This window comes from Tetrao urogallus (assembly GCF_951394365.1).
Source record: "Tetrao urogallus genome assembly, chromosome: 12".
NCBI lineage: Eukaryota > Metazoa > Chordata > Aves > Galliformes > Phasianidae > Tetrao > Tetrao urogallus.
In genome coordinates, this window is record NC_136825.1 from 16,995,791 (window position 1) to 17,022,323 (window position 26,533).

Here is a 26,533-nt window from a genome sequence, read left to right on the forward strand (position 1 = left end):
GACGTGGCTCCCATGAGAATTCGTGCCAGACGCAGACTTGTGCCGGAGCGCAGCTCTGGAGCGGTTCAATCCAGCGCCGCAGGACAGGGGAGCGGAGCAGGGGCCTGGGAGGAGAGCATGGGGTGGGGAAGGATCAGCAAACAGCGGCGTGGTCTGTCGGGGAGGGGGCTGTGCAACTACTGATCCGGGACTTGGGATCCCATGTAGTGTTCTAACGAAGTCAGCCACTTGTTGAACTCTGGGGTGCCGATCCTGTCGCGGGGGGTGGGGGGTTTGTCTCGCGGGTTCTTTCATCAGATCCCTGGATGGCTTTATAGCCCCACAATTCACAGTTGCCTCCTCTACTTGTTCTGTGTGTGGTTTCATCAAGTGGTTCTGGTGATGCTCAAACCTACAAGCTGGAGATAGTGTTTTCCCACCAGCACCTAAACACAGAATTTCCTTCTGCGGCATTGTCGAAATAGTTAATTTTTTATAAGGTTGCAATGTTTCTATTTGAAACATCTGTTTACATTCCATATTCCAATAAAGTTCTATTGGCATCGATAGCAGGTCAATCCATTTGTATAATTCACTGAAACCAATAAATATCTATACGTCTGAACGTCTGCTGCCTCTGATCTGTGGGATAGCCAGAGAGCAAAGAGTTGAAGGGACTGCTTCCTCGTGGAGGTCAAGTTGGCTTTTCCACCCCTTCTCTGAATGTTTTGGGATCCCTTAGTCACTGGTTTCAGGTTTTCCTGCCCTCAGCCACTGCACTCCTGGGGCTGCAGAGGACGTGTGAGCTGTTGGTACAATGTGGGAGTTGGCTGTCGTGTGTTTCCAGCTCTCCGTCCACCTGCCCTGCTCCAGGCTGCCTGGCCTGAGGGGTGTGGGGCTGTCATGCTCTGCTAACAGCAGTAGGGTTGGTTTGGGGATTTTGACGTTGATTTCAGAACTGTTTTAAAAGAAAAAACTGTGGAATTGCTCTCTTGAAGTCAGAAAAGGGTATTTCTTGTGGTTTGTCCAACTTGCAGTGGGGAAAACTTGCCTGTTTTCTAGCTCTCATGTTTACCAGTGCAGAAGATGCATGAGGAGAAGACAGAGTTTGCTGGAGGAAGTTCTGTAGGTGAAAGACATTAATACAGTGCTTGACAGTGTCCAAACCTGTTGAGGTTCTGATTAAGGAAGTGACAATTCTGTCAGTCTGAACTATGAACAGAAACGCTTTCTGGATACATTGAAGCAGAGGAAAAAAATATGCTCCTCCTAGCAGGTGGTCTGAAATGGGGGATGGCTTTCCCTGGTCCTGATGACCTGAGACACCACAGCAACCTGCTCTACATCTCTGTGCGTCCCTACACCGTTCCTGGGGCAGGATAAGCTGTGGCAGGTTCATCCCAGAGGACAGTGAGGCCGTGGTGCATACACTTGGTTGCTGCTCAGACTGATTCCTATCTGCGTTCATCAGCCCAGTGTTCTGGACGTGGACAAGTGTCATCCTGCCTGTGGGGGCAGTCAGGAGCTGAAGAAGTCAGCCTTAGGAAGGGAGGAGGCGGGGGAGCAAATCTTTGTAGGCTTGCTCTTGGATTTGGCTACAATGATCATGCTGTGCTTTGGGCTGGTGAGGGGGATGGCTGAGCCTGGCGGGAATGGGCAGCGTGGTAAAGGGCCCAGGTGTTTCCTTGCCACCAGAACTGGAGGAGAGCAAAGCAGTGTGCAGGCAATATCCTGAAACGCTCACTTCACTCTTCCTGTCTCTCCCCAGGTCCCGATGCTGTTGCTCCCAATTTTCCATAAGCAGAATGAAATTGTTATCGGTGTGCACAGAATGGCAGCGGGCAGACTGTGCAGCACGGGCAGGGCTGAGTGCCTGGCTGGATGGCACCCACCTTCTAATGAACACAGCTCTTCTGTAAAAAGTTCTGCCTTTGGTTCCCCATTGACCTCTTTCTGACTCAGAAAATGTGGAAATGTGAGGGCTGTGCTAACAGTTATTGGTTAGTTGTTCCTTCCTCTGCTCTTCTGACTCTTCCAGCCTTTGACAGACCATGGTTAGCCAGCTTGCCCCTGCCAGAGTCTGGGAGCAGCAGGGGATGTAGCATCACAATGGATATTTCTATGTTATAATTGAAATAATTCTATATTGTTAAATAAAAGTTGGGAAAGAAACATTTAAGGAAGAATATTCAGTGAGGAGGGAGCTGTGGGCAGGGCTGGCCATGCTGCAGGGTGCCAGCAGTGAAAGCCTTTCCCTGTGGCCTGCCAGGATGGGCTTTATGAGGAGAGCAAGAGCAGCTAGTTGTACAGTCACCATGAGCAAAGGAAAAGGAGCCATTTGCCATCTTTAGGGACACCTCTCCTTAGTTCCACATGCTCTTCTGAAGGTGGCAGGCTGGGTGCTAATGCTGGTACCTGATTCTTCCAACCCATGGGCTTTGCTCATGGCTCTCTCAGCAGGAGCTCGCTTCTCTTTCTCTGCCCTGAGCTGAGACTCTCCTCCTCTCAGTGCAGGCAGCCTTCATTTCCAAGCCAGTGTTGAGGGCAGGATGTTAACTTGAACTCTGCAGTACTTGAAGCTCTTGTCTCAAGCCTTCTGACTGGGCTGTACGACCGCACACGGTCATTTATCTTCATTTGCTCATCTCCTTTACAGCCCATGTGGTTTTTCCTCCACGCCCCAGTTACAGAAGCTGTCGAGGGCACCTCTGAGACCAGGCTCTCTGAAAGACAGACCAGTCTGCACTGCTGAATGTGAGTTTGGGTCAGGGTGGCATGGGACTGCTGCACTGACCTGACCCTTCTCTTCCAAAGGTCTCCAGCACATGCTGGCACTGCCTCCTGCACACACCCTCATTTCTGCTTATCAGCTGCCCATCTTTCTCTGCCTGTCTTCTCTGATGGTTTTCATCCAGTTTTCCTCAGCACCCAGAGCCACGTTCACACGTTGCCTTCCCATGTGTTGTGGCTGTGCATTTCCTTCCTAATTCCCTTTTTAGTTTCCTTTTACAGCAGCCCTTCACCCAGCTGTGCTTCCGTGGGAAAATCCAGACTATGGGAGATGTGTGGAGCCATCTGGACAAGGGCCAGAGTCCCACACTCCTTGCAGCAGTCGTTGCTTTGCTCTCATTTTGCCGTGCGTTTCAATGTTTTTGGCTCACAGAGATACTGATTGAACTTGATTCTGGTTTTCCAGTCCAAGCGCTGTCCCTTCCGCTGGGACGTGCAGCACGAATGAGATTCTGTGCTCCACAGTGATCAACTGTGCTGAGAGGATGATGGTCCGTGTTATGGTTTCCCAGGCTGTGAACACAGAGCGTGTGCTCCAAGGCAAGCACAGACCTGCTGACGCTAAAGAGAGCTGCTGTGTTTGGCTCTGGTAACTGCACGCAGCCGTGTGAAACTTCAGAGGAGCAACATTTCAGGAGTTTCCTGAAGATCTCATTCCTCTGAAGGCATCGGATTGCTGGGAACTCGGAAGGCAGGAAATGCTTCAGCAGATGGCTATTTTTGGAGCAGGCACCTCTGCTCACGTCTAGGACTGGATAATCCTCTTGTAACGGGCCTTCTCTGTGTGCTCCCCAAAACCCAGCTCCTCTGCACCTCGGGGATGAGGGTTGGGGTCCCTCTGTGCCCACGTCCCTCAGTGCCACATCCCCGCGGCTCTGGGTCACCTGCAGGGACGGTGCCTCCCACACCTCTCAGTGCAGCTGTGCCGCTGCCTCGCTGGGAGGAGAATATGTTCCTACAGCGGGTATGAGATTCCTTAAAGCACACTGAGATATGAAGACACTTTGAAATTACAACACATTTCCACACGTGCCGCTTGCAGCAAAACGCGATATTAAAACGGTGAGTGGAGGCAGTGTGAACGCTCACGCTGCTCACAGACGCGGCCAACCCTGGGCGAGGCCCAACGTGCGGCGCCGTTGCCATGGCAGCGCTCCCGGAAGTAGATCAGCAGCGCCCCCCGGAAGTAGATCGTCCGCGTGGAAAGTAGTTCCTTGGTGACGGCGCCGCGGTTACCGGAAGTGCCTGGCGGCGGCGGCGGCGACGGCGGGGCGGCGCGGAGGGATTCGCCAGTTCTGTTTGTTCTTCCGCCACCGGCCGTGGTGGCGGCGCGCTGCTCCCGCAGCCGCCATGTTCAAGAACACATTCCAGAGCGGGTTCCTCTCGGTGCTGTACAGCATCGGCAGCAAGCCGCTACAGATCTGGGACAAGAAGGTGCGCGGCGGAGCGGGGCGGGCAGAACGTCACCGGGAGGGCGGCGAGGAGCGGGGCGGTGCCGAGAGCAGCGCCGTGTGCGCGGGCCGCTGCGGGGCGGGCACCGCAACCCGGGTCCGAGTTCCGGGTGGCCCCGTGTGGAGTCGCGGCTCGGACTCGGTGATCCCTCGGGTCCCCGGATCCCTTCCGGCATCTCCGTAGCGCGATGCCCTGATAAGCCGTCCCAGGGCTGCGCAGCCGTGTTTGCGGCGGGGGGTTGTTCGGGGCTGCCTCGGGCCGGCTGAACGCGTTATTGGCGCCCGGTAACGGCCGCGGGGCATCCGCAGCTGCTGCAGCGCCGACGGCCGCCCGCACAGCCTGGCTCCTGCAGCCGGGAAGGAGGTGGGCGCCCCGGGCTGGGGACCGCTTCTGTTTGCGTGTGGTTGCTCGGAGCTCTCGGCCTGCCCCAGCAGCATCCGAGGCCCCTTGGCACAACGTGGGGATGCGCTTACTTGTGTCTGCGGGAGCTCATCGGCTCCTGCGGTTCCCTCTTCCCATTCGCCTCTGGACGAGGAAGGTGGCACAAGGAGCTCGTGCTTGGCTGCGCCTCACCACTGCAATGTGACAAGCCCCGCGCATCCTGGTGCCCCGTGCATCCCCAGACCTGCTGTGAGCGTTGGTAGCAGCCGGGTTTCTTTGGCCCTTGGTGCCAGCACCGATTCAGCAGCGATCCTCCAGAGGTCGGCCTCGCGCCGTCCTGGCTCGATTTCCTCTGGGCTTTGTTATGCCAGAGCGTTGCCAGCAGCAACCGCAGCCTTAAGGAATAACGTCTGTTCAGAAATAATTCTCTGTGAAGCTGCCTCCCCCTCGGGGCTTTGGGGTACGCGACTGCAAAATGAGCTTTTTCAATTCATCCTTCATTTCATCCTTCAAATCATCAAGCAGATAGTTTCCTGCTTGATCCATAGGGCATTAGAAGGAATTCTGTTTTCTGAGAAGGCCGCTACCCTGTCTTACAGCTCCAGGAGTCTGCCTGCTTAGGCTTAAGCCTCAAGCTGCCGTTCCGCTTGCAGCGTCTTTCTGTCTGTCCTGCAGGAGCTGGTGACGAGCATGGGCCCACCTGTGTTATCTGCAGCTGGGTGCAGCTCACAGAGTTTATGCTGTGCTGGGTAGGGCTGGGAGGAGGGCCTCTGCCTGCCTGCATTTCTACCAACCAGCCTCTTTTCTGGTGTCTTTCATCCTCTTCCTGATAGTGCTGAGGAAGACAAGTTTCTTCTTTCTGTTGTAGCTTTAATCCGGAGAAGGAAAGCCTTCCAGCTCAGGTGGAAGGTGACCTGGTCACAGACAGAAAATGCTGAGTGATCGGTTCCAAGCACGCTTAGCTGCCTGCTTTGTTACTGACCTCTCTGGAGGGGCCACACCTGGGCTTTTCTGTATAGAGCTGTAAACCACTCCTGGGGAGTGCTGCTATGGAGGTTTGGTTACTGCTGCTGTCACCTGCTGCAGGGTGATTTCCCAGTGTTAAGTCAGCATGCTCTGCCCTTGTGGGCTCCTGGCTTTAATTTCCTTTGTGCCAGCTGCTGCTTTAATAGGGGCACATGGGTTTTCTGCTGGGCTGATGATTTAGAGGGGAAAAAAAATGTCACTGGGGAAAAACCAAAAACCAAGTGATGCAGCCTTTATGTGATTGGTTTTTCCCAAGTGACCTGTAAGGCCATGAGAGCTGCATTTAATACAAAGGAGAGATACGGTTGTCTCATAAGGATCCCCTCTTTGAGCTTAATGCTTCCTGGAATTAGCAGAGCTAGGAGCAGTCTGGCAGGGCAGGCTGCCATCCAGCACTTCCCAGCAGTGGTTGGGTGATGGGTTTCATGCAGAGATGGGGGTTTCATGCAGAGATGGGGGTTTCATGCAGAGATGGGGGTTTCATGCAGAGATGGGGGTTTCATGCAGAGATGGGGGTTTCATGCAGAGATGGGGGTTTCATGCAGAGATGGGGCAGAGTGGTGGGCTGCTGGCACGGCTCCTCTTCCTTCCTGCAAACCCCTGCGGCGCTGCCTAGGGCAGGTCCCCGTGGAGATACGAACCTTGAAGGTGAACTGCTAAATTTGTCAGTCATTTTGGAGTTCCCGATCACAACCATCCCTTTAGGAGCTGGATGTATCCTGGATATTAGCAGCAGTGATAGGTGCTAAGGAAATTAATTTATGAAGTCGGAAGGAGCATTGCAATTTGCTGATTTAGCGTTGGAGAAGAGCGGAAGGCTTAATTAGCAAAAGTGCCTTTTAAATTGAGATAAATTTGATGGGATGTGAGCTGCTTCATTAAAGACATAAATCTTCAGACCCTGGGATTCAGCTGTGTTGCTTAGGGAGAGAGCTGAGTTTGTGTTGGCTGCTGGTTGCTGCGTGACCTCCCTGAGCTCTGGGAGGCCGTCCCCCTCAGCAGAGCAGACCTGGGCTTTGAGCTTGTGTGCTCTGTAATGGAAGAGTCTGAACCAAGCTCCCACCTGCTCCTGCTCTGCCACAGAGGCGGCCAGCTGTGCCCAGCAGTAGAGCCCTACACCCTTTGGCTGCTGGCTTCATTTGCTTACATCTCTGTTGCTCATGCTTGTACCTCTTATCGCGCTCCGGCTTGCTCTTGCTCTGACGTTTTTCTGTTTGTTTATTTGGGCGCCTTACACGAAGCTTGAGTCACCCCTGTTCTCTGGAGAGCGTTTGGATAAATCCAAGTCTGTGCAGCATGCTTGGCCACGGACACTTGCTTAGAGCCTTGGCACTCTGGGGCGAGGATTAAAGTCTTGGAAGCAGAGATGTCCGGAGCAATAGCGGCCAAGTAAATGCAGATGATCCTCTCGGGGTCTTTTTCCCCTTGCTCGTGGAGCTGTGGGTGTCTCGTTTCCCTCTCCACTAACAGCTGTGCTCTCTGCCTGCTTCTCTTCCAGGTGCGCAATGGCCACATCAAGCGGATCACCGACAATGACATCCAGTCACTGGTGCTGGAGATCGAAGGAACAAACGTCAGGTAGGGAAAGGCTGCTTCGGCCCTTGGCGTGTCCTGAGAGCTTGTCCTGGAGCTGAGTGTAGGTGTAACTGCCGGCTATTGAGGAAGCAGCCCTCTGCCTTCTGCATCTTTCATGTCTTAGGCCTGCTCTGCTGCTCTGCCCACGTGACAGCTATTCTGACAGCAGACAGGAGGCAGGAGCGAGAGATTTATGAGGGGAATTGCTGATGGTGCTTCACTTAATCACATTTTCCCTGTCAGCTGGAAGAGGAGACGTGGGCTCCTGTGGCTGCAGGCTCGGCATCCCCACAGCCACGCTGCTGCGGTGTGGTTTGGAGCAGGGTGCTCCTTATAAGGGCAGTGGAGTCTCCTCTCCTGCAGACAGGCTGTGCCAGCACTGCTCTTCCTCCCACGATGTGTTGATATAGAACTTGCCAGACATGACGTGTGCTTTTAGGGCTCATGACCTTTGTCTTTCCAGCCATATACAGCACGCAGGCCTTCTGCCATGCTCCGGAGGACTCTACCTGTTCATTTAAAGAGCTTGTGTGCTGGCGTAGCCTTGAAACAGCATTCAGGAAGGTGTTTCATGCCTTAGGTGGGAAAAGTGGGATTTGAAAAGCCTTCTTTGGGCCTTTCAGCTTGTTCCCCCTGAAGCTTTGTCTGAAACTCTCCCCCTTGATACAGGAAGCCCTGCTGGTTGTTGAGATCTTACGGTCACAGCCATCTCTTCCTACCTGTCCTCCGGGATTAGATCAAGTGAAAGGCTTGGGACTCGGACTGCGTGCTTTGTGCCGTGCGAGATCCTAAAGCCTCTTTCTGCCTTTCTCAGTACCACGTACATCACGTGCCCTGCTGACCCAAAGAAGACCCTGGGCATCAAGCTGCCTTTCCTAGTGATGATCATCAAGAACCTGAAGAAGTATTTCACTTTTGAAGTGCAGGTGAGGAGGGCAGGGTCCAGAGACCAGTGAGGTGGGCGCGAGGGGGCCGACAGCCCGGCCTCGGTGTCAGCAGCCTGCCTTCCTTGCCCCAGGTGCTCGATGACAAGAACGTACGGCGGCGCTTCCGGGCGAGTAACTACCAGAGCACAACTCGAGTGAAGCCCTTCATCTGCACCATGCCCATGCGGCTGGACGACGGCTGGAACCAAATCCAGTTCAACCTCTCGGACTTCACGCGCAGGGCTTACGGGACAAATTACATTGAGACTCTGAGAGTTCAGGTAAGAAGCACGTCCTGCACGCAGAGTGCGACGCGGCAGGCTTCCTGTGGTTGGAACAGCTTTGCTGGGAGGCAGGAATCCAAGCCGAGCCCCATTTGGTTCCTCTGCTGTGCCTTTTCTCGCTGAGGATGCGTAGCTTGGTTCTTATGCTGGCAAATCACATTTTCTGTATTGAGTGGCATGTGTTATTCTGAGTGTGCCTGTTCCTTAGTACGACTGCTGCAGTGCCTCGTGGGGTTGCCCTCAGATCAGCAAACTGCTGACCTGGGAAATGTCAGGTTTCTCACGTACCCACGAGGGGACTGGAGCGATTCCTTCAGCTGGTAGCAGAGGCAGCGCAGCCTGGACGGTGTGATTACCAACTTCAGGAAGCCCTACAGAGGGAGTGCTTCAAGTGCAGCAGGCTGAGTGTCCTTCTGGCTAATGCTGATACCAGTGGAGAAGTAGAAACGGGTTCACAGCCAAGAACACTCTGCTACCAAGCAAATAAGATGGATCTCTGTTTTGTGGAGATGGCAGAGTTTGGCCATGCTTCCTGAGACAGCCTGTGTCAATGGAGAGAGCAGCTAAGAAAGCAGAGGGCTGTTGTTTTTTCTCTGCTGTCCATTAGATTCAGAAAGTTCATGAGGTCTCCTGGAAAGACTCAGGCCAAAACTCTTCTAATGGGGCAGCCAGAATGTCTCCTTCCTTGCAAAACAAACAAGGGTGTTTGCTGACTGGTTAGTTCTTTGAATAGCTGGTGTGCTGTGGCACCTTGCCTCCAAACCTGCAATAGATGGTGCTGGGGCAGGAGGGAGACCACTCAACAGCAGTGATCAGGCTGGAAGGACTCATGCAGGCTGCTGAGCTGGGGAATCCAAACTGCTGCGTGATGGCAAAGCTGGATGTGGGGACAGCAAGTGGAAAAAGGAGCTGACTGTCTGTTGTGACTCACAGATCCACGCCAACTGTCGCATCCGGCGGGTGTACTTCTCTGACCGGCTGTACTCTGAGGATGAGCTCCCAGCTGAGTTCAAGCTGTACCTGCCTGTCCAGAACAAGGCCAAGGTGAGCCAGCTGTGGGGGAGAAGGGGGGCAGCAGCACTGGAGCCAGGCAAGCATTTCTCCTTCTGCTGCTGTCTTTACAATCCAGAGTTTCTTCTGGGAGCAGAGTTCTCTCCAGCTTTGGCCTGCAGCCAGGGAGCACCCTCTCTGTTTCCAAGATGAGCAGTTTGTCTGGTGGCTTGCTGAGTGGCTTTCCTGCCAAAGCGCATGGAAGTTGCCATTCCCACTTGGGAGCAGGGAGAGCTGTGCAGCTGTTCCCCTCTCCCTTCCCATTTGTGCTGGAGGGTGCTGGGCAGAGCAGCAGCTTTCTGGCATCTTGTGGGAGCTCTTGCCCATGACTCAGCATCGTGACTTTGCTGTTTGCAGCTAGCTGCACCTTCTGTGTCAGGGCCAGGCTTTCCCAGTTCAAATACCTGGTTTTAACAGGGGATATTCCTGGATACAATTTCAAGGATCTGAGGTGGGAGGTCCTGATCTTAGTGGGAAGTGGGAGGCAGTGTGAACAGGAGGTCACACCTCTGAGGAATCCGTCACAGCCTTCTGGGATGAAGTGGCCTCGCAGAGGTGTTCAGGGAACTCTCAGTGCCTTCCAGGACAGTCTTCTTGGTGCCATCTGAATGCTGTGTGTGTGTACTAAGTGTCTCCTTTCTTCTCCCTGCTCTGTCCAGCAATAACACTGTATTGAGAAGAGACACGAGAAATGTTTCGAGTCGGCAAAAGCAGGTGAAGGAGAGAGTCATGCTGAGACCAAGTTTTCTGTCAGCTCACCTTGCCTAGGGTAACTTTGATTCATCCAGTATCCTTCTGGACAGGACACAGTTGACCACGTAGCAGGTCTGGGACTGTGTTGTTGGTGTGCAGATCCTACAGAATCAAAGTTTTCCTACTAACTGTTCCTAAAGTGCTGAGCCTAAACACTGCAAGTGGCATGGATCCTGATCTGGTGTTGCTCAAAGTGGCCACTGCCCCTCTGAACAGAGGATTCGGCAGGAATTGCAGTTAAGCGTGCCCCCTTGAAGATACCAATTTTATCTTCCTTTCCTTGTTTTCCATCTCTTATTTTATATACACTCTAAATATGGATGTAATACTCATTCTTGGAAAGTTATTAAACATTTGACTGTTTGTAAGTCTGCTCCTGTCATTTTCCTCCTTTGATGGGCTCTTCAGCTCATACGAGTTTGCACTCCAGAGAGTGCTGAGTTTCCATAGGAACCCAGATGTTAAGATTTGCCTCTGAATTTGGTTTTGGCAGCCTTGCTTTTTAAGGGTTGCGGACAGCAGTGGTGTGGAGAGAGGAAAAGCAGGAGGGTTTCAGTAGAGGAGATGGGATCTGTGTGCCGTGGCTTATTCCAGTTCATGAGCTGGTGTTAATTGACCTGTGACAAAACCCATGCTGTTCTCTTCTGGTACACGGAAATGGATTTTTCATTCCCTGCCTACTTGAAGCCATTTTCCCAGCAGTGACAAATTGGTCTTACCTGCCTGTTCGACTGGCACGGTTCTGATAGCTGTGTATTTAAACAACTCCTGCTCTCAGCCAAGCCTTTAGCAGCTACTTACAGCAGAAAGCTCACAATAGCCTTCCGACTGCCAAATTGTCCCCTTCCCCGGGGATCAAAGAGGAGGTTTAGCAAAGAAGCATAATAGAAGCGAAGCAGCGGAGCGGAAGTCTTTTCCTGTTCTGAGCCTGCCCTTCCCTGCCTCGAACCGATTCGCCTTTGTTGTGGAGTGGCGTGCAGAGAGGAGGCTGCAAACCTCCACCAGTAATGGAGAAAGTCTGGAGACGCTGATGCCTTTCCTCCCTGGGGCCGGGCCCCAGCAGCTGTGCAGGCGGTGTGTGCCCACTGCAGGGGTCAGTCCCTGGTGTTGGGCTCTGTGTGAACTGGGATTTAGTTGGGTTATTGTCCTGTGAAACAAAGCTGGTGTCCCCTGGAGGGCAGCACGCTGGGGGGCACGTGCCCCACGTTCAGTGTTTAGTCCTGGTTTCGGGACTTGGAATGACCGTTTCTCTTCAGTCCTGTATGAGGGCCCCACTTCTCCACCTGGTTCTTGTGTCACCTCCCATGCAGCTGCTTGGTGCACCTTGTGATTGGAAAGGGAGGTGCTGACCCTGTGCTGCTGCTTGGTGCTAAATGGCACTTGTAGGAAGCTTTCTGGTGAAAGTCTTCCTGATTTCTGTAGCAGCTAAACAGCTTGGTGGTTCCAAGGAAGCCCACATGGGAAGGCACCATCCATCTTGCTCAGATGCTTGTCAAGCTTTGGCTGGCCTTAAGATTCGTTAAGTGGAGTCATGCTGTATCATGTGCCAAGGATTGGCCTTGATGAAGTCTATGGCCAGGCTCTCCTGACAGGATTTCAGCACTTGCCAGGCGTGGAGGAGCAGGCCAGCCTCAGCTGCCGAGGGAATCCATCAAACCCTGGCAAATGAAGCACCCCATCCCACCAGCCCTCGCTCACGAGCGCATTTCCAGGAGTTGCCATTGCCAGCCCTGCTGGGTCCACGCCGGTCATCGTCCCTCATCCACCAGGGATTTGGGATGGCGCTGGGTGAGTGACCTTGGTGTGTTAACGCAGGCATCCCTGTGGCTGTCTGTGTCAGGGATGTGCTGGGCCCTGCTGCCGATTCCTGCCCGGCTCCAGGAGCTGTGCCAGCTCCCTTCCAGACCCTCACAGCTCTGTGGGCTCTCTTTGTCGTTTTTAAGATGAAGCCAAATAGGGAATCTTCCTGTTTATACAGTGCACAAAGTGGAGCATCATCAGATACTGGCTCTTTCCTGTACAGGCAGATGGTGATGAGTTTACAGAGTGCAGTTCAAAGCTATTCTATTTTAATCCTGCTCTCCCATCAAAACTTTAACTATGTCACTGACATGAAAGCAGGTGAAATGGGGATGCTCTGCCCACAGGAGAAGGGGATGCTGCTGGCAGATGGGCAGGAATATCCCAGGAACTGTTTCAGTCACTTTCTAGAGTGAACATGCACTAGCAAAACTCCTGTGATGAAGGGCCCAGCTTTTTGCTGCTTTGCATACGGCTTTGGCCAACCTGGATGCAGCAGCGTGCCCCAACGTGGGAGGGGTGGAAGCAGGAGGAGTGCAGAGCCTCAGCCAGGAGCCCAGGATGGCCGCCGTGTGTGCTGCGAGGCAGCCCCAGCTCAGGGCAGGGAGTGGGCAGGGGGGTGGGGGACCCTGCAGAGAGCAGCTCTGAACTATCTCCTGCTCCTTCACCTTTCTGTGGGTGGCCTGCTCCTTCCTTCCTGCCTGAACCCATACTGTTTTCTATGGTGGGAGAGAAAGGAATCTCTCTTCACAGGGAACCCTTGGAAAGTTTCAGCCTGGGGTGGAGCGGGTGCTGATGAGGTCCAGAGAAGAGCTTCCCACATCTCTGCAAGCTTTCCTCCTTCCTCTACTGGTTGGGGCAAGGTCATGTGAACGAGCACTTTGAGCATGATGTGGGCACCCCAAGCCTTCTTCCTAAGCCTTCCTTCCCTTGTAATCTTGACTGCTGAAGGATGCCAAATGCATGTGTTACTGCACCTGAGAGCAAATCTGGGGAGCTGAGTGAGGGAGCAGAAGTGCTGGCAGTGAGCAGGAGCAGAGCTGAGCAGCGCTGGGCTGTGTTGTGCCATCCCAACACCTTGCCTTGCAGAGAACTGTCCCGTTTACTTCTGATCCAACCATGGATGCTATATCCAGGAATTAACATCTGAGCCAAGCTCAGCTTCTTGCCCTTTTTGCCTTTGTTTCTTCATCTCCCTGGATGTCACGGGCTAAACATTGCCCTCTCGATGAGGGGGTTACACCTCTGGGGCAATGCTAATCCTCTGCAGCTGTTTTCCAGCGTGGGGAGGGTGGTGCTGGAGGCGAGGGAAATATTTGTTTTGAGTTTTGCTATTGGCCACTGCCCAGGAAAAGTGAAGGACCGTGCTGAGGACTTTGGCCACTTCTGCGCAGCAGGAAAATGGTGCCAGGGGTGAGGGCTTCCCTTGGCACCCTGTGCTGCACGACCACCCAAGCAAGGTTTTATTTGGATGAGGGAACAGCTGCGCGCCCTGACTGCTGCCCCTGGCACAGGATGGGAAAAGCCATGGATGTGAGTTCATTGCCTCCCATGGCTGCAGCGAGCTGCTTTTCAGGAGCCCCATGGCCTCGTGGCTCTTCCTTCTGTCCTTCCCCCAGCAGCGTTTCCTCTGGCCTTGAGGCGGCGGTCCGCGGGGCCTGGCCCCAGCTCTTCCTCTCTGGCTTCCTCTCTGCTTTCCGGGTCCTCTCCCCGCAGCATGCAGGGGTCTGTGCCCTGCTCTGTGTCCTGCAGAGGAAGAGGAGGGCGGAGGCTCCTCCTGGTCCTGCTGTGGGGCACGTGGGCCCTATTCCTTCCCTTCTGCTTGTAGCAGAGCAGGGTCACAGTGCTGAGCGGGCAGCAGTGAATCTCTGCTAGCATCACCCCCAGGAGAAGGTCACTTGCAGGCTGTGGGATGCTCTGTTCATGGCTGGGGTTCTCCCTGCAGATGGAGCTCATAGCCCTTAGAACAGCATGGGAAACTGAGGCAGAGAAAAGGGGCACAGGCACTCATTTCCCTGTGTGTGCTGCTGACGCCTCTCTGCCTTGTAACTCTCAGCGCCCTTCAGGCTCTGCTTATCAGCTGCAGCTATTTATACCTTGCCCTTCCCTGGGTGCTGCCCCTGGGCTCACCACCATTGTCTGCTGAACTGGCTGCCAGCACGTTGGGAAGGGGCAGTGCGGCCTTGCCATGTGTCTAGAAGCCACAGGTGCTGCCCCCACTGCGGCAGGGGATGTGGATGCGGGATGGCTGGGGCTGCGCTTTGTGCCAGCCCTGGGTCTGCAGGGCAGAGCGGGGGGTGCCAGTGGCCCCATCCCAGCAAGACACTGAGCTCTGGGCGTTCTCCAGCCTATTTTGGGAATCTGGGGCTGCCTGGGAGGTGGATCCTGGCAGGGTGCAGCTGAGCAGGACGCGTGCTCCCCAAGCACGGAGAGGTGCTGGGAGGGGCGAGGAGCGGGGCTCCTGCTGGGGTCCATCCCCGCGCTCCCCAGGGTCTCATGCGCGGTGCCCAGAGGCCGTGCAGAGCCAGCAGCGAAGAGCCTGGGCTCTGCCAAAGCCTTTGTCTCTGGCAGGGTCCCCGGCTGCTGTCAGTGAGTGTTTCCAGATGGCCCCGGGCTCCTGGCACCAGCTCTGCTGCAGCATCCGGGGAAAAGCTGGGGGTGGGCAGTGACATCCCTGCAGAGCGAGCGGGGCGGCCAGGGCCATGGTTCCCCCAGGCCGCTCCCAGCCCCAAAGCAGGAGTGAGACGTTGCCCCAGGAAGGAGATGCCGCACATCCTTGGGCGGCTCCGCAGCGACTCTGGGCACCGGGCTTTGGTGTCTGCCCTGCACCCCACCGAGCCCCACCAGGAGAGAGGAGAAACACAGCTGCTGTGGGAAAGGCATCCACCATGGGAAACAGCAACTCCCAGCCACATGTCCTGCCGCCGCCTCCGCACCCTTTGGCTGGGGTCATCCCTTGGGGTCCCACCGTGCTGGGGGATATGAGCTGCCTGCAGGGTCTGCCTGGGGGTGTCCTCGGCTCTGGCACCGGGCCCCAGAGCGGTGGGAGAAACACGTTTGGTTGCAAGGGAACTGCTGCGGGGTTTGTTTCGTTTGTTTGTTTCAGTTTCCTGGGCCGGAGCCATAACAGCTAAATCAGGAGGCCTGACCTCGGAGAGCTGCCATCACTGCCTCCCAGCACAGCCCCCCTCGAATATGGGGGAAATAGAGAGCAAACCCCACAAGCAGTGACCCAGCGGGGCCAGGCAGGTGGAAATCAAGGCAGTGGATTCACCTGGGACACTTTTCCCAATGTTTCTTTGTTCCCAGTGCTGTCGTCTCCTGGGGCTGCAGTGCTGCACTGAGTTCCAGGGAATAGAGCATGTGCTCGGGTGGCACTGCCCAGCTCCAGTAGGCAGGGATGGGGTCAGGGGTAGGGTGTCCTCTACCATGGGGCTCCCCAGTGCTGTGGGTGGCAGCCAGGGAGGAGGTGAGTGCTGGCACCCCTCCCCTTTTAATGTAATTAGAGATATGGAAGCGCGGGGCAACTGCTGGGAATTGGCTGCAGCTCTGTCTTCGGCACTGTGCCAGCAGCCCTGAGCCCAAGATGGTGGAGGGGGCCTCATCCCTCCTGCTTGGCCACAGGCATCAAGGCACCATCCCCTCTGAACTGGGGGAGTCCCCTCCCTCTGCGGTTGGCAGGGCTGGGGTCAGTGGGGGGAGCAGGTCAGGGACAGTGCCTGCTCCACTGCTCCTGGTCTCATCCTGCTGGGGAGCTGGGCAGGATGGAGGGCACAAGGTGAAAAGAGGATAAGGATTGGGGTCTGCTCCCTGCGCGGCAGCCCAGACCCCTACGCTCCATAGGGTCAGGCCAGGCTGCTTCCGCCTCGGTCCCTGCAGGAACTCGGCCCTGCGCCAGCCATGCTCCCCCCTCGAGCGCTCACTGCACGTCATGCTGATGGCCTCTGCATCCGCTCAGTCCGTGGCAGCCTGCATGGGAGGCGGGGCCCTTCCCAGCAGCACAGCTCCCAGGAGCTGGCAGCACCACCAGAGGAGTCCATGCCCCCACTGAGGGGTGACCTGGGCCAGGGAAGCGTGGGGATGCTGAGCCCCACTGGAGCCGCCCGACCCGTGCCTAGGCTTTGCTGGCAGAGCTGTGTCTGCTGCCTTGCCAGCTCTCCTTCCCACTGTGGGCTGAGCAGCGTTTTTCCCTGGATAAAGCCAATTTCCTGCTCTTGGATCTAATCTCTCCCAGTCCCAAGATTTTCTCCCATCTGTAGCAGTTACAGCTTCTCCAGCTTTCACCTTCCCTCACAAGTTGTGGCCTTGCTCCTCCAGGACGGCCACCACGCAGCATGGGGCAGGGGGTAAAGCAAGCAGACAGCCAAACCCAGCCCCAGCCCTGCTGGGGAACCACGCAGCCCCCAGCGTGCCACACTGCTCAGCCGTGCACAGAACAAGGCACGCTGTGTTCCCGCGGGAGCCCCTGAAAGGCAGCTCTGTCTGCTGCTGCTGCCGGGCTGCCTCCGCTGACCCCCCAGAACGGCAGCCTGGAGGCAGCGGCCCCAGCAGCAGCCCCAATCCCCACAGCCCCCCTCCCAGCCTTGCGCACAACTCCCGCTGCATCCCCCCACCCCACTGACACCCACTGAGTACGCGTCCACCCGCACAACGGCAGCCAGCCCATCCCTGCACAAAGGATGGCACCACAGCTCCACGCACCCGACCCGTTTAATAGAAGCACAAGGCGCCCGTGCCCACTGCCCTGCCCGCGGGGCCGGGGGAGGCAACGCTCTGCGAAGGGAAATGCTCCTGGAGGGCTTCGACAGCTGCAGCAGGTGCCTGTGCTGGCAGACAAAGCGGGAAGAGGGGGCTGAGCTGAGCAGGGGGATGTGGATGCAGCTTCACACCCAACGCCAACCAAAGGCCCTGTGAGGGTTTGGGGAGGGGGCTTGGCCCCTCGCCTGCTTTTCTGATGGGGTTTGCAAGCTTGGCGCCATTGCTAGGCGCTTTGTCTCCCACATGCACTGTCCCCTGTCGCCAGCCACGCTCAGCCCCCACTTGCCTCACGCTTCAGGTGCCCACAGCTCCGTATGTCCACCTGCTGCCGGCTGGGGGCATGGGTGGGCAGCACAGAACCTCTCTGCCCTGCACGCACAAGCAGTGTCCACAGTTCAGGCCAAAGAATGCAGCTGGGCTGGGGCACGCAAGACAAGGTGACCGGGGATGCCAAGACACAGAGGGGCACCTCCAGCCTGAGGGACTTCGACTCTCCCCAGCTCCTCGCCCACACCCCAGCCCTGGTGCTGTGGCACCTGGCTGCACTCAGGCCAGGGGCTCTGAGAAGCCCTGAGCCCAGGGCTGGGGCAGGCAGCATCCCTCCTTTCTGGAGCCAGACCAGAGGGTGGCAGAGTGCGCAGGGACCGAGGGGAACGGGACCAACCTCTGCATATAAATATGCCGCTGGGGAGGGCAGGGTGGGGCGGGCTCATTGTTAGCACCATGGTGGTGGGGAGGGGGGGAGGAAGGCGGGGGTCAGACCCACTCCTGCAAGGAGCGCTTGCAGTACAAGAGCATTCGGGGTGTGCCCTTCCTCTGCATCTGCACGATGACATAGATGAGGCCGAGGATGCAGAGCAGCAGCACCAGCAGCACCAGCACCATCACCACACTCATGGTGCGCGTGTACTCATCGATCTGCACCACCACGTCCACGTCACCGCCCTTCTCGCGGCCGCCTTCGCCATAATCCTCCTCGTCCTCCTGCTCCTCCTCCTCGTCGCCATCATCCCGTGGTGTTTCGTCGCCGTCAGGGTTGAAAGGCGGTCGGTCCATGTCAGGCCAGCGCGGCGGGCTGGGCTCCGGGACCAGCTCCACATTGCAGCCCATGAAGTCCCGCAGGATGGATTTGGGATAGCCCGGCTCCGTCCTGAGCCGTTCGTTGTCAAACTTCCAGTACTTTGTGCCTCTGTAGAAGTAAGTGGAGGCTGGGGAGAAGGACGGGGGGGAGAGACGGGGGAGAGGGGTGAGCGGCTGCATCCAGGCACAGCTCCCATACGATGGAGAGCAGAAAGTGCCAAGCACGGCAGGCTCTGCCTCCATCGCATCCTGCAGCATCCCATTGCGGCCCACAATGGTCACAGGCAGCTGCTGGCAGGGTGACTGCATTTCCTTTGCCCACCCCTCCTGCCCACCCTTCTCTACTTACAGGCATCTGAGCTGAGGAAGGCACCCTTGGGCGAGGGGGGGATGCCCACCCAGACCGAGATGGGCTTGGGGTAGCCGGGGTCCACTGAGCGTGTGTCCTCATTGAAGCGCCAGTATCTGTGGGAGGCAGCGGGACATGGTGAGCAGGGGGGGCACAGACACGCTGCCCCCTGAGAGCCCCAGCTTTTCCATCAGCCCTTGGTCCAGAAAGCCATTTGCCAACAACTCATCATCCCACCTCCATGCACCCCACACTGCCCCCACTCCAGCCGGGGGAACAGAAGCACCCACCTGTCTCCACGGAAGAAGAAGGTGTGCCCTGTTGGCTCCCACCAGACTGCAGTGTCGATGCTGTCGTAGGGGATGCCCTGCCCGTAGGTGGACAGGGGCTGGGGGTACCCAGCTTCCAGGTTGGCTTCACGGAAGAGCCAGTACCGGTTGCCTGATTGGAAGGAAACGGAGAAAGCAGGTGAGGCTGCGTTGCCCAGCTGTGCATGGACTGGCCATGATGTGGGGGCACCCCCTGCCCCATCCCCGCCAGCTCCAGCTGCCCTGCTCACCTTTAAAGAAGACAAATCTCCCGTCGTGCCTCTCGTAGGCAGCATCGATGTCCCCAGGCAGTCCCCGCCAGAAGTGCCCGATGGGCATGGGGTAGTTGTCCAGCACCCGATTGTGCCGGACCCGCCAGAACCACTTGCCCTGGTGGGAAGCAAAGCATCAGCACAGCACAGGCACACACAGGGTCAGAGCCCTGGGGATGGGCAAAGTGCCGGAGTACCCCTTCCACCCAGAGAACATGGGGTGGATGTAGGCTCAGAAGGGAGGGGAGGTGTCCTGGCTGGTACCTTGAACACAAACATCTCTCCCCGCAGCACCGCCACTGTGTCAAAGTTCCCATCACAGATGTCAGGGCCGTACTGGTCGGGTCGGTCTGGGCTGCCAGGTTTTGGGGGCCGCTCTGGTTTCCCTGGCGGAGGTGGTTTGGGGGGTCTGTGGTCCGGCCTGCCAGGTCTCCGAGGTGTCACAGTGGGCAAGGGCTTGGTGGGCTGAGGGTGCCCATCCGCGGTACCTGCACAGAACAGGAGAGGGTGGATTGAGCACTGTCAACCCACAGTGCTTCTCCTCCCCATTCAGAGGCTCCAAGACCCAGCACCCAGCGCCAAGGTTGGTGGAGCATCCACGTCCCCCTGCCAGCCCACGTTCCAGCGCAGCTCCTCACCGTACAGCTGCTGTATGCCCTTCAGGTCGTCCTCAGGGAGCTGGAAGTTCTCCGTGTCCATCCACTGGTAGAAGGGGGCCATGATAGCACTGGGGTTGCTAGAGTGCTCCAGGCCCAGTGAGTGCCCCAGCTCGTGCACAGCCACCAGGAAGAGGTTGTTCCCTATGGGGAAAGGCACCGTCAGCACAGCACCTAGCACAGGGCGCTCCCTGCTCCAACACCCTGCACCCTGTGATGTTCTGCAGGGAGCCACAGCCATCCATGCTGCCCTCAGAGGATCTCTTCTCCCAGCACTCCTGCCCACACACTCTCACTGCCTCGGGCCACGCTCTTCATGTGCCAGGGACACCGTCCGGCCCTCAGGCTGTCCCCAGCACCACCCGACTCAGCCCTCAGCCCCAGCTCACCCGACACATCCGTGTTTTCCAGCGTCCAGGGCTCATCCGAGTCAAAGTGAGTGTCCCCCCCCATCCCCGGGCCGGGGAAATAAGCGTGAGCCAAGAACCCCCCGACGCCATCGAAAGGGGAGCTGTCCCCGTGGAAGCCGGAGGCGAAGAGCACCATGATGTCAGCCTCCTTCTTTCGCTTCTGGCGGATGTCTTCGTAGGGCACCTCCTGGAAGGCCAGCGGCGTGGCCTGCTCCCACACGCGGAACGCCTGGCGGATGGCCTCATACGAGTGGTAGCGGCCCAGCTTCTCCGTGTAGTTCTGGATGCTGCGGGCACAGAGCGGTGCCGGCTCAGGGCTGCGCCCGTGGGTTGCAGGGTCTGCGCCCGAGGGCAAGCAACGCTGGTGGCCGTGTACCTGAAGGTGAGGTGGTTCTGGCTCCAGCGCCGCCCGGTCAGCGCGTACCGCTTCCGCCGCATGTTGGACTTCATCCGCACCCCAAACTGGTCCGGGACCCCGCAGCGGGGCCGCTTCATCCACCTGGCGGGGGGCGACGGGGCTCAGGGCACGGCACCCCGAGGGCTTACAGCGCCGGGGGGGGGGGAGAGCGGCCGCGCTCCTGGTGGCGGGCAGGGCTCGTGCACCCCGCGGGGCAGCGCCGGAGCGCGTCCACCGCGCCGGGAAAGAACGGGGCCCCGCGCGTGGGTCAAGGGCAGAGCCCGCTTCGGGGAGAGGAGGGCCGGGGGGCAGAGCGAGGGGAGGCACGGGGGCGAGCTCACGTTTTGGTCTCCTCGTCCAGCACGCCGGTGACGGGGATCCCGTAGAACTTCTGCATCTCGGAGAGGGCCGAGGAGAGGATCTGGGCGGAGCGCATGGTGGACATCTGCCGGCTGCCCGGCGGCAGGTACCCGTACAGCCGCAGCCATGCCTAAGGGCACGCGGCGGTCAGCGGGCGGGGACCGGGCCGACGGTTCCGCGCGGCCCCGCAGCCTCTCCCGGGGGCACGGCGGCCCGGCCCGAGCCCCGCTCCCCGCTCCCCGCTCCCCGCTCTCACCTCGGCGTTCAGCTCTCCGCCCGCCGCCCCCAGCAGTGCCGGCAGCGCCAGCAGCACGGCCGCCACCAGGGTTCCGCCCGCCCGGCAGGGGGCGCCCTCACGTCGCGCCCCGCCGCCCGCCATCCCGATCTACGCCGCCCTCATGGCCCGGGCCCGGGCCGCCGCCGCGGGGGCTGCGAGCGGAGCATGGGCGGCGCTGCCCCTCGGCGCCCGCCCGCCCGCCTTTGTGTGCGGCTCAGGCCGGCGGGGCGCGGCCCATGTGCTCCGAGGGCCGCTCGGCGAGGCTCGGCTCGGCGCTGCCCCGGCGGAGAGACGCGGGGCGGTGGCGGCGCGGGGCGGGGCGGTCGGCGGGGCGGGGCGGGGGAAGGCAAGCCGCGTTCCCGGCAGGTGCCCGCGCCGCGAGCGCCGCCTCCTCCGCGCGACGAGGAGGGGGACGGGCCGGGAAAGGGCCGCGCTGCGTCCCTCCGGGTGCGCGCAGCCACGGCGGGGGAGGAGGGGGCCGTCAGGGCCGGCGCTCCCAGCAAACAGCGGCGAGGACGGGGTTGTTTGTAAACCAGCCGACGCGCCGCTTTTGCCGCTTCTCCCTCCCGCTGCCCCCGGGAGTTCGGTTAATGTCAAACCCGCAGTTGCGGGGCGGCTGGCAGGCACGGGGAGATGCGCCCCGTGGCCGTGAGGGCTGCGGGCCGCGCCGCGCGGCGATGCTCTTCGCGCACTCCGCTCCCAGGAGCGCCGCGGGCATCGCCTCGTTGGGAGCCGACGGCGCATCAGACGCGGAGCGGCTCAGATGTAGCACAGAAACAACGCTGTGAGACGCGTTTTACTGCCCGGAAGGACTCTGGCAGTGTTTCATCAATAAACGCGGGACGAAAGATGGAGGGCAGCGCAGCAGGAACAAAGGACAGAAGGGGCCTTTTCCCGAGGACAAAAGTCCGCCCACGGGCAGCGCAGGGACAGCCCAGCGCGGTGGGTGCCGCTTTATGGAGAAGCCCCCGTGCCACCCCCCGACCGAGCGAGAACGCCCACCGGGCCGCGGTGCGAGAGCCGACAGTGCCCTCTCTTGGGCTCGCCGTAACGCGACGGCAGGGACAGCCCTGCGAACACGGCCTTCCGACTCGAATAACCTCAAAGTCGTCGTTGTAAAGCCTCTCCGTCAAGATGCAATCGCCACGATTCAGTCTTGGCGACGGGATCTCGTACTGCAATTTGCAGAGGCAGCAGCAGCAGCGTGAGAGGGCCGCAGATGTGACCCAGGAGTTTCTGTGGGCTGCGTTACGGTAGGGAGATGCCCTGCTGCATCCCTGCCTTCTTGTTTTTCAGAGCTACAACTGAGCTCAGCAGTCAGCCCTGAGCCTCCCAGACAATGACAGTGCCACTTCCAACTGCGCGAGACAAGCTGCCTTCAGCAACCGCTTCCCACGCGACCTCCCTTCTCCTAAACATAAGGCATCTACGGCTTTTAGAGAGGGTTGTTTTTTTTTCTTTTTTAAAATCAGCAAAATTAGCAGCTCTGACTGGAGCCACCAATGCTGACAGCAGCACATCCTGGCTGCTGACAGCACGCCGCTGTAAGAAATCTGCAAACACACATTTCTTTAGCCAACAACTCAGACTTGGAAGTTGCGTGGCTTGAGACCACAAACTTCCCAGAGCTGCTGAGCAGACAAGAAGAGCGTGGGAGGCGTGTGGCAGCCCCCAGTGTTTGGAGCTGTGCTGGAGAACGGCTCTTTGTTGAACAGCAGGTCTTTCTTTGGGCTCTGAGATGCACAGCCCCATCAGGTCCTACCTCAAGGGGAAGGAGAAGAACTTGTTGCCTGACTTGCAGCGGATTTGTTCCCATTGGACACGCAGAATGCGCGCCGAGTCCTCAAACCTGTCCACAATGTCCTGAAAAACACAAGCAGGGGCAGGAGTGAGCATAAGGAGGCTGGGTGGGCCGGCTGCTGGAGGGGGAAGTCGGCTGCTCCATCCCAGAACCGAGTCAGAGACTGGTTTGTGGCTGTTCTTCGGCAAGGTGACTCAACTCGCTGACCTCCCTCTGTCCCCCCCGCCCAAAGCCTCCATTCTTTCAGCCAAGCTGAGTTTGCCTCACAGAAGCAAACTCCCTCTGCTTGGCTCTCCCCCGTGCCCATGTGGGGACACACCTGGAGCTCCTGCAGACACTGCCCCTCCAGGCTGCCACTCAGGTCCCCGACGCACCAGGCCATGCTGATGTGGAACGATGGGTCCTGAAGATAAAGCAGGGATTGGATCACAAGGATGAAAGGAGGCTCTGCTCACTGCAGTGGGAGATTCGCTGCGGTGCTGCCCTGTGGAGTGCTCTGCATTCATGGGCAGGAGGATCGCAAAGCAGGGAGCCCCAAAGCCAGATCCGTGGTTGCAGAGCTGAAATGTGACAGCGCTGGAAATGAGGGTCCTCCCCAACTCTGCCCCACTCCCAGAGGGCACCAGTTAGTTAACATCCTTACTCTCCCATCCAGGGCACAAAACAGAAGTCATACTTGTGCAAGTCCCACTCTCAGCAAGATCCTGTTCAGGGTGTTAGCTGTGAATGCCACTGATTGGCCCGTGGAAAACCATTTCAGAGCCCAATTTCTCCACTCCTGTTTATTTAACGTTGAACACAGCACAGACCAGTCAGGCCCCAACCCATCACAGGGAACCAGACAGCACCTCCAGACCAGCAGGGAAAGGCCTCACCTTGTAAAATACGGGGAGGTCATATTCCTCCATAACCCTGTCCACCTCTGAGACCAATTCCAGCAGCTGGAAATGTCCAGTAGAGACTTCCAAACCTACAAAGGTCCTAAACAAAGACCAGAACACACGTGAGTAACTCAACAGAGCCCTGTGCAAGAGCTGTATGGCTTTGAGAAGATGGAGGTTGCTACAGGAGTTGTACAATGGAGAGGAAGTGGCTGCAAAGCACCAGCTGAGAACAGTGTGGATGGGGAAGTGCTGTGACAAAGAGGTTCCTCATGAGGAGCGTCGTGGTGACACTTCTCATACGCCTGCGTCTGACCGCACGACGGGAGGGTGGACAAGTCTTCCTCAAAGACCTGCTTCCTCCTGCCCATGGCTGATGTGGTTTTCCATTCCCATTAGATTCAGCAGCTTTTCATAATTTTAATCACCTTTCTCTTTAATGTGCTTTGGCATTTAAATTGCTTCATTTTGTTAAACTGGAAGCAGCACCATCAGGCTTCTGAGCTGGCGCCCAGGTGAGTTAGCGCTGCCAGAGCTGTTTGTCTCCAGCCCTTTGAAGACTCACAATGCAATTTCACCATCAGCATAAGCTGGCAGTGCTGCCAAAGGAGGTGGCCTCCACTCCGCTGGCCCCAGGCTGCTCATTCCCTCACCCACTCTCCCAGCTGGCACAGGGATCTGTGCAACCACAGAGCCAACGAGATCAGCACAGCAATGTGCAGGGCTGTCTCTCTGGCAGAGCGGATGTGAAGCTGCAGCATCACCCAACCCCAGCAGAAAGGCTGCCTCAGGCCACGTTGGGAACACATCCCTCCTCCTAACTTCAGAAGGCTGAAATTCTGCAGCCCGAGGTTCAGTCCCCACAAGACAATAACAGCTTGCGGAGAACTGATGGAGAAACTAAAAACACACGCACGCCAAGGCGCTGCTGGAAGGGGCTGGACAAAGATCTGAAACTTCAGGGTCTGCCCCTCCATGGACTTCCCTGCCATGGTGTGGGATGGCACGGGCAGCTCTCCGCTCTCACCTGCCTGGCACTGTTCCCCTTTGCTCGCTCACCTGGTTTTGTTCTGGTTGGTGTACACCTTCACTCGGTCAGCCACACAGAAGAACCTGAAGTGAGATAGAAACTGTTTCAGCTAGGGAAAAAAAAAACCAAACACAAACAGAAGACAGAGAAGGCATGGAATTTCATAGAATCATAGAACTGTTTGAGTTGAAGGGACACCTAAAGGCCATCTGGTCCCACTTCCTGCAATGAGCAGAGACAACCCACAGCTCCATCAGTGCTCAAAGCCCCTCCAGACCTTGGGATGGGGCACCACTGTGCCACTGCCTCACCAATCTTAGTGTAAAGAACTTCTTTCTTATATCCAGTCTACATCTCCCTTGTTTTAGTTTGAAACCATTTCCTCTCGTCCTAAACTGAGACAGAGGAGGTTTAGGTTGGATATTAGGAGGAAGTTTTTCACCCAGAGGGTGGTGAGGCACTGGAACAGGTTGCCCAAGGAGGCTGTGGATGCCCCATCCCTGCAGGCATTCGAGGCCAGGCTGGATGTGGCTCTGGGCAGCCTGGGCTGCTGGTTGGTGACCTGCACACAGCAGGGGGTTGGAACTGGATGAGCACTGTGGTCCTTTGCAACCCAGGCCGTTCTATGGTTCTATGATTCTATCACAACAGGCCCTGTTAAAGAGTGGGATGAGAGGCCCACAGCAGCTGCCCAGGGACTCATCTGTCCCCACCTGTGGAAGGAGGCCAGGCGCTCCTTGAGGCTCTGCATGAAGGGGTTGATCCAGTGGTAGCGCAGCACCACGCTCTGCGACAGGCTGACGTGGAACTCCTCCATGGCAGTGAGGGACGGGACGTAGGTGCGAGCGTGGGACGCCAGCAGCTCCAGCAGCTCCAGGAACTCCTCCTGGGCCTGGTCTGTGGGGCACAAAGAACGGCAGAGGTTGCAGGGGACCGTACAGCCTGTTGAGCTCCAGGCCCTGCCGTAGGCAGCCGGCCCCCCAGAGCCCGCCCGCGTCCCGGGGCACCTCCAGCGCCGGGGCACCCACAGCTCCGGGCAGCGGTGCCTGGCCGCACCGCCCTCCCACGGCGAGGCGTCAGCGATGCCCCGCACGCCGCCCCGCAGCCCCAGGCCCGGCCCCGCGCCCCGGCTCACGCACAGGGCAGGTACACGTGCGTGGCCCAGCTGCCCCGCTCGTGTGGGAAGCACCGCACGCGGCCGCCGTGCCGAGAGCTGTCGTCCCGCTTCTCCTCCCGCTCCTCCTCGCTGAACATGGCCAGCACGCACTCGGGGACGGGCAGGCGGCGGCTGCAAGACAGAAAGAAGCGCGTCGGTTTCCCCCCGCGCCGGGCTCGGCGCCGCACGGCAGCACGGCACCCACCTGCCCCGCGTCCCCCCCCCTCCTTCCTCCTCATCCTCGGAGCTGCTGTACCCCACGAGCGTCGCGCTCATGGCGGCGCTGCGCTGCGCGCTCCGCCCGACAGGGGGCGCCGTGCGCCGGCCGCGCTCCGCCTCCTGCGCTCCGCTCCGCTCCGCCGCCCGGCCCGGCCCTCCCCGCCCCGCCGCCCGCCGCCGCCGCCAAGCGAGCGCGGGGATCGGGCGGAGCGAGCAGGCCGCGGCCCCGCCCGCGGGTAGCGAGCGGGCTGAGCGGGGCCTCCCGCCGCAGGTGAGGGCCCTTTGTGCGGGCCTCGGGCCGGCGGGAAGTTGCCCCCCGCGCGTCCGCGGGGCCTCGGGGCGGCCCATGGGGGCGGCGGGCCGCGGGCGGGGCGGGCCCGGCGGTGGGCTCGGGCTGCGGGGAGCCCCGGGCGAGAAGCTGTTCGCCGCCCGCTGAGCCCGGCCTGGAAGTGCCTCCGTTCCGTCTGGGCGCTCCTTCCGAGGGATGAGCGGGACCCGGAGCCGGTCCCGGTAAAGCAGGTCGGTACGGGCTGCTGCCTGGAACGGATGGGGTGATGATGCTG

At 58.5% G+C, this 26,533-nt stretch overlaps 3 protein-coding genes across 3 annotated transcripts; 1 reads left to right on the forward strand and 2 right to left on the reverse strand.

Annotated features, from left to right (window-relative positions):
* Positions 1–4,119: 4,119 nt before the first annotated feature.
* Positions 4,120–10,285, forward strand: CFAP20 (cilia and flagella associated protein 20; the record flags this gene model as incomplete). The annotated part of the gene is made up of 6 exons (XM_079541325.1): positions 4,120–4,203; positions 7,127–7,206; positions 8,018–8,129; positions 8,222–8,410; positions 9,347–9,457; positions 10,232–10,285. The coding sequence occupies 6 exons, from the start codon at positions 4,120–4,122 to the stop codon at positions 10,283–10,285; spliced, it is 630 nt and encodes a 209-aa protein (XP_079397451.1).
* A 7,245-nt stretch (positions 10,286–17,530) lies between these two features.
* On the reverse strand, positions 17,531–20,985 carry MMP15 (matrix metallopeptidase 15; the record flags this gene model as incomplete). Its single annotated transcript, XM_079541425.1, has 10 exons — positions 17,531–17,982; positions 18,204–18,319; positions 18,494–18,644; positions 18,763–18,901; positions 19,048–19,271; positions 19,422–19,583; positions 19,829–20,136; positions 20,226–20,348; positions 20,588–20,736; positions 20,863–20,985. 10 exons carry the CDS (start codon positions 20,983–20,985, stop codon positions 17,531–17,533), a joined length of 1,947 nt encoding a protein of 648 aa, XP_079397551.1.
* Positions 20,986–22,641: 1,656 nt separating this feature from the next.
* On the reverse strand, positions 22,642–26,027 carry USB1 (U6 snRNA biogenesis phosphodiesterase 1; the record flags this gene model as incomplete). The annotated part of the gene is given in 7 exon segments (XM_079541495.1): positions 22,642–22,746; positions 23,004–23,087; positions 23,560–23,665; positions 24,625–24,678; positions 25,309–25,492; positions 25,735–25,919; positions 25,921–26,027. Coding segments are annotated over 7 exon segments (825 nt in total).
* Between the last annotated feature and the right edge of the window lie 506 nt (positions 26,028–26,533).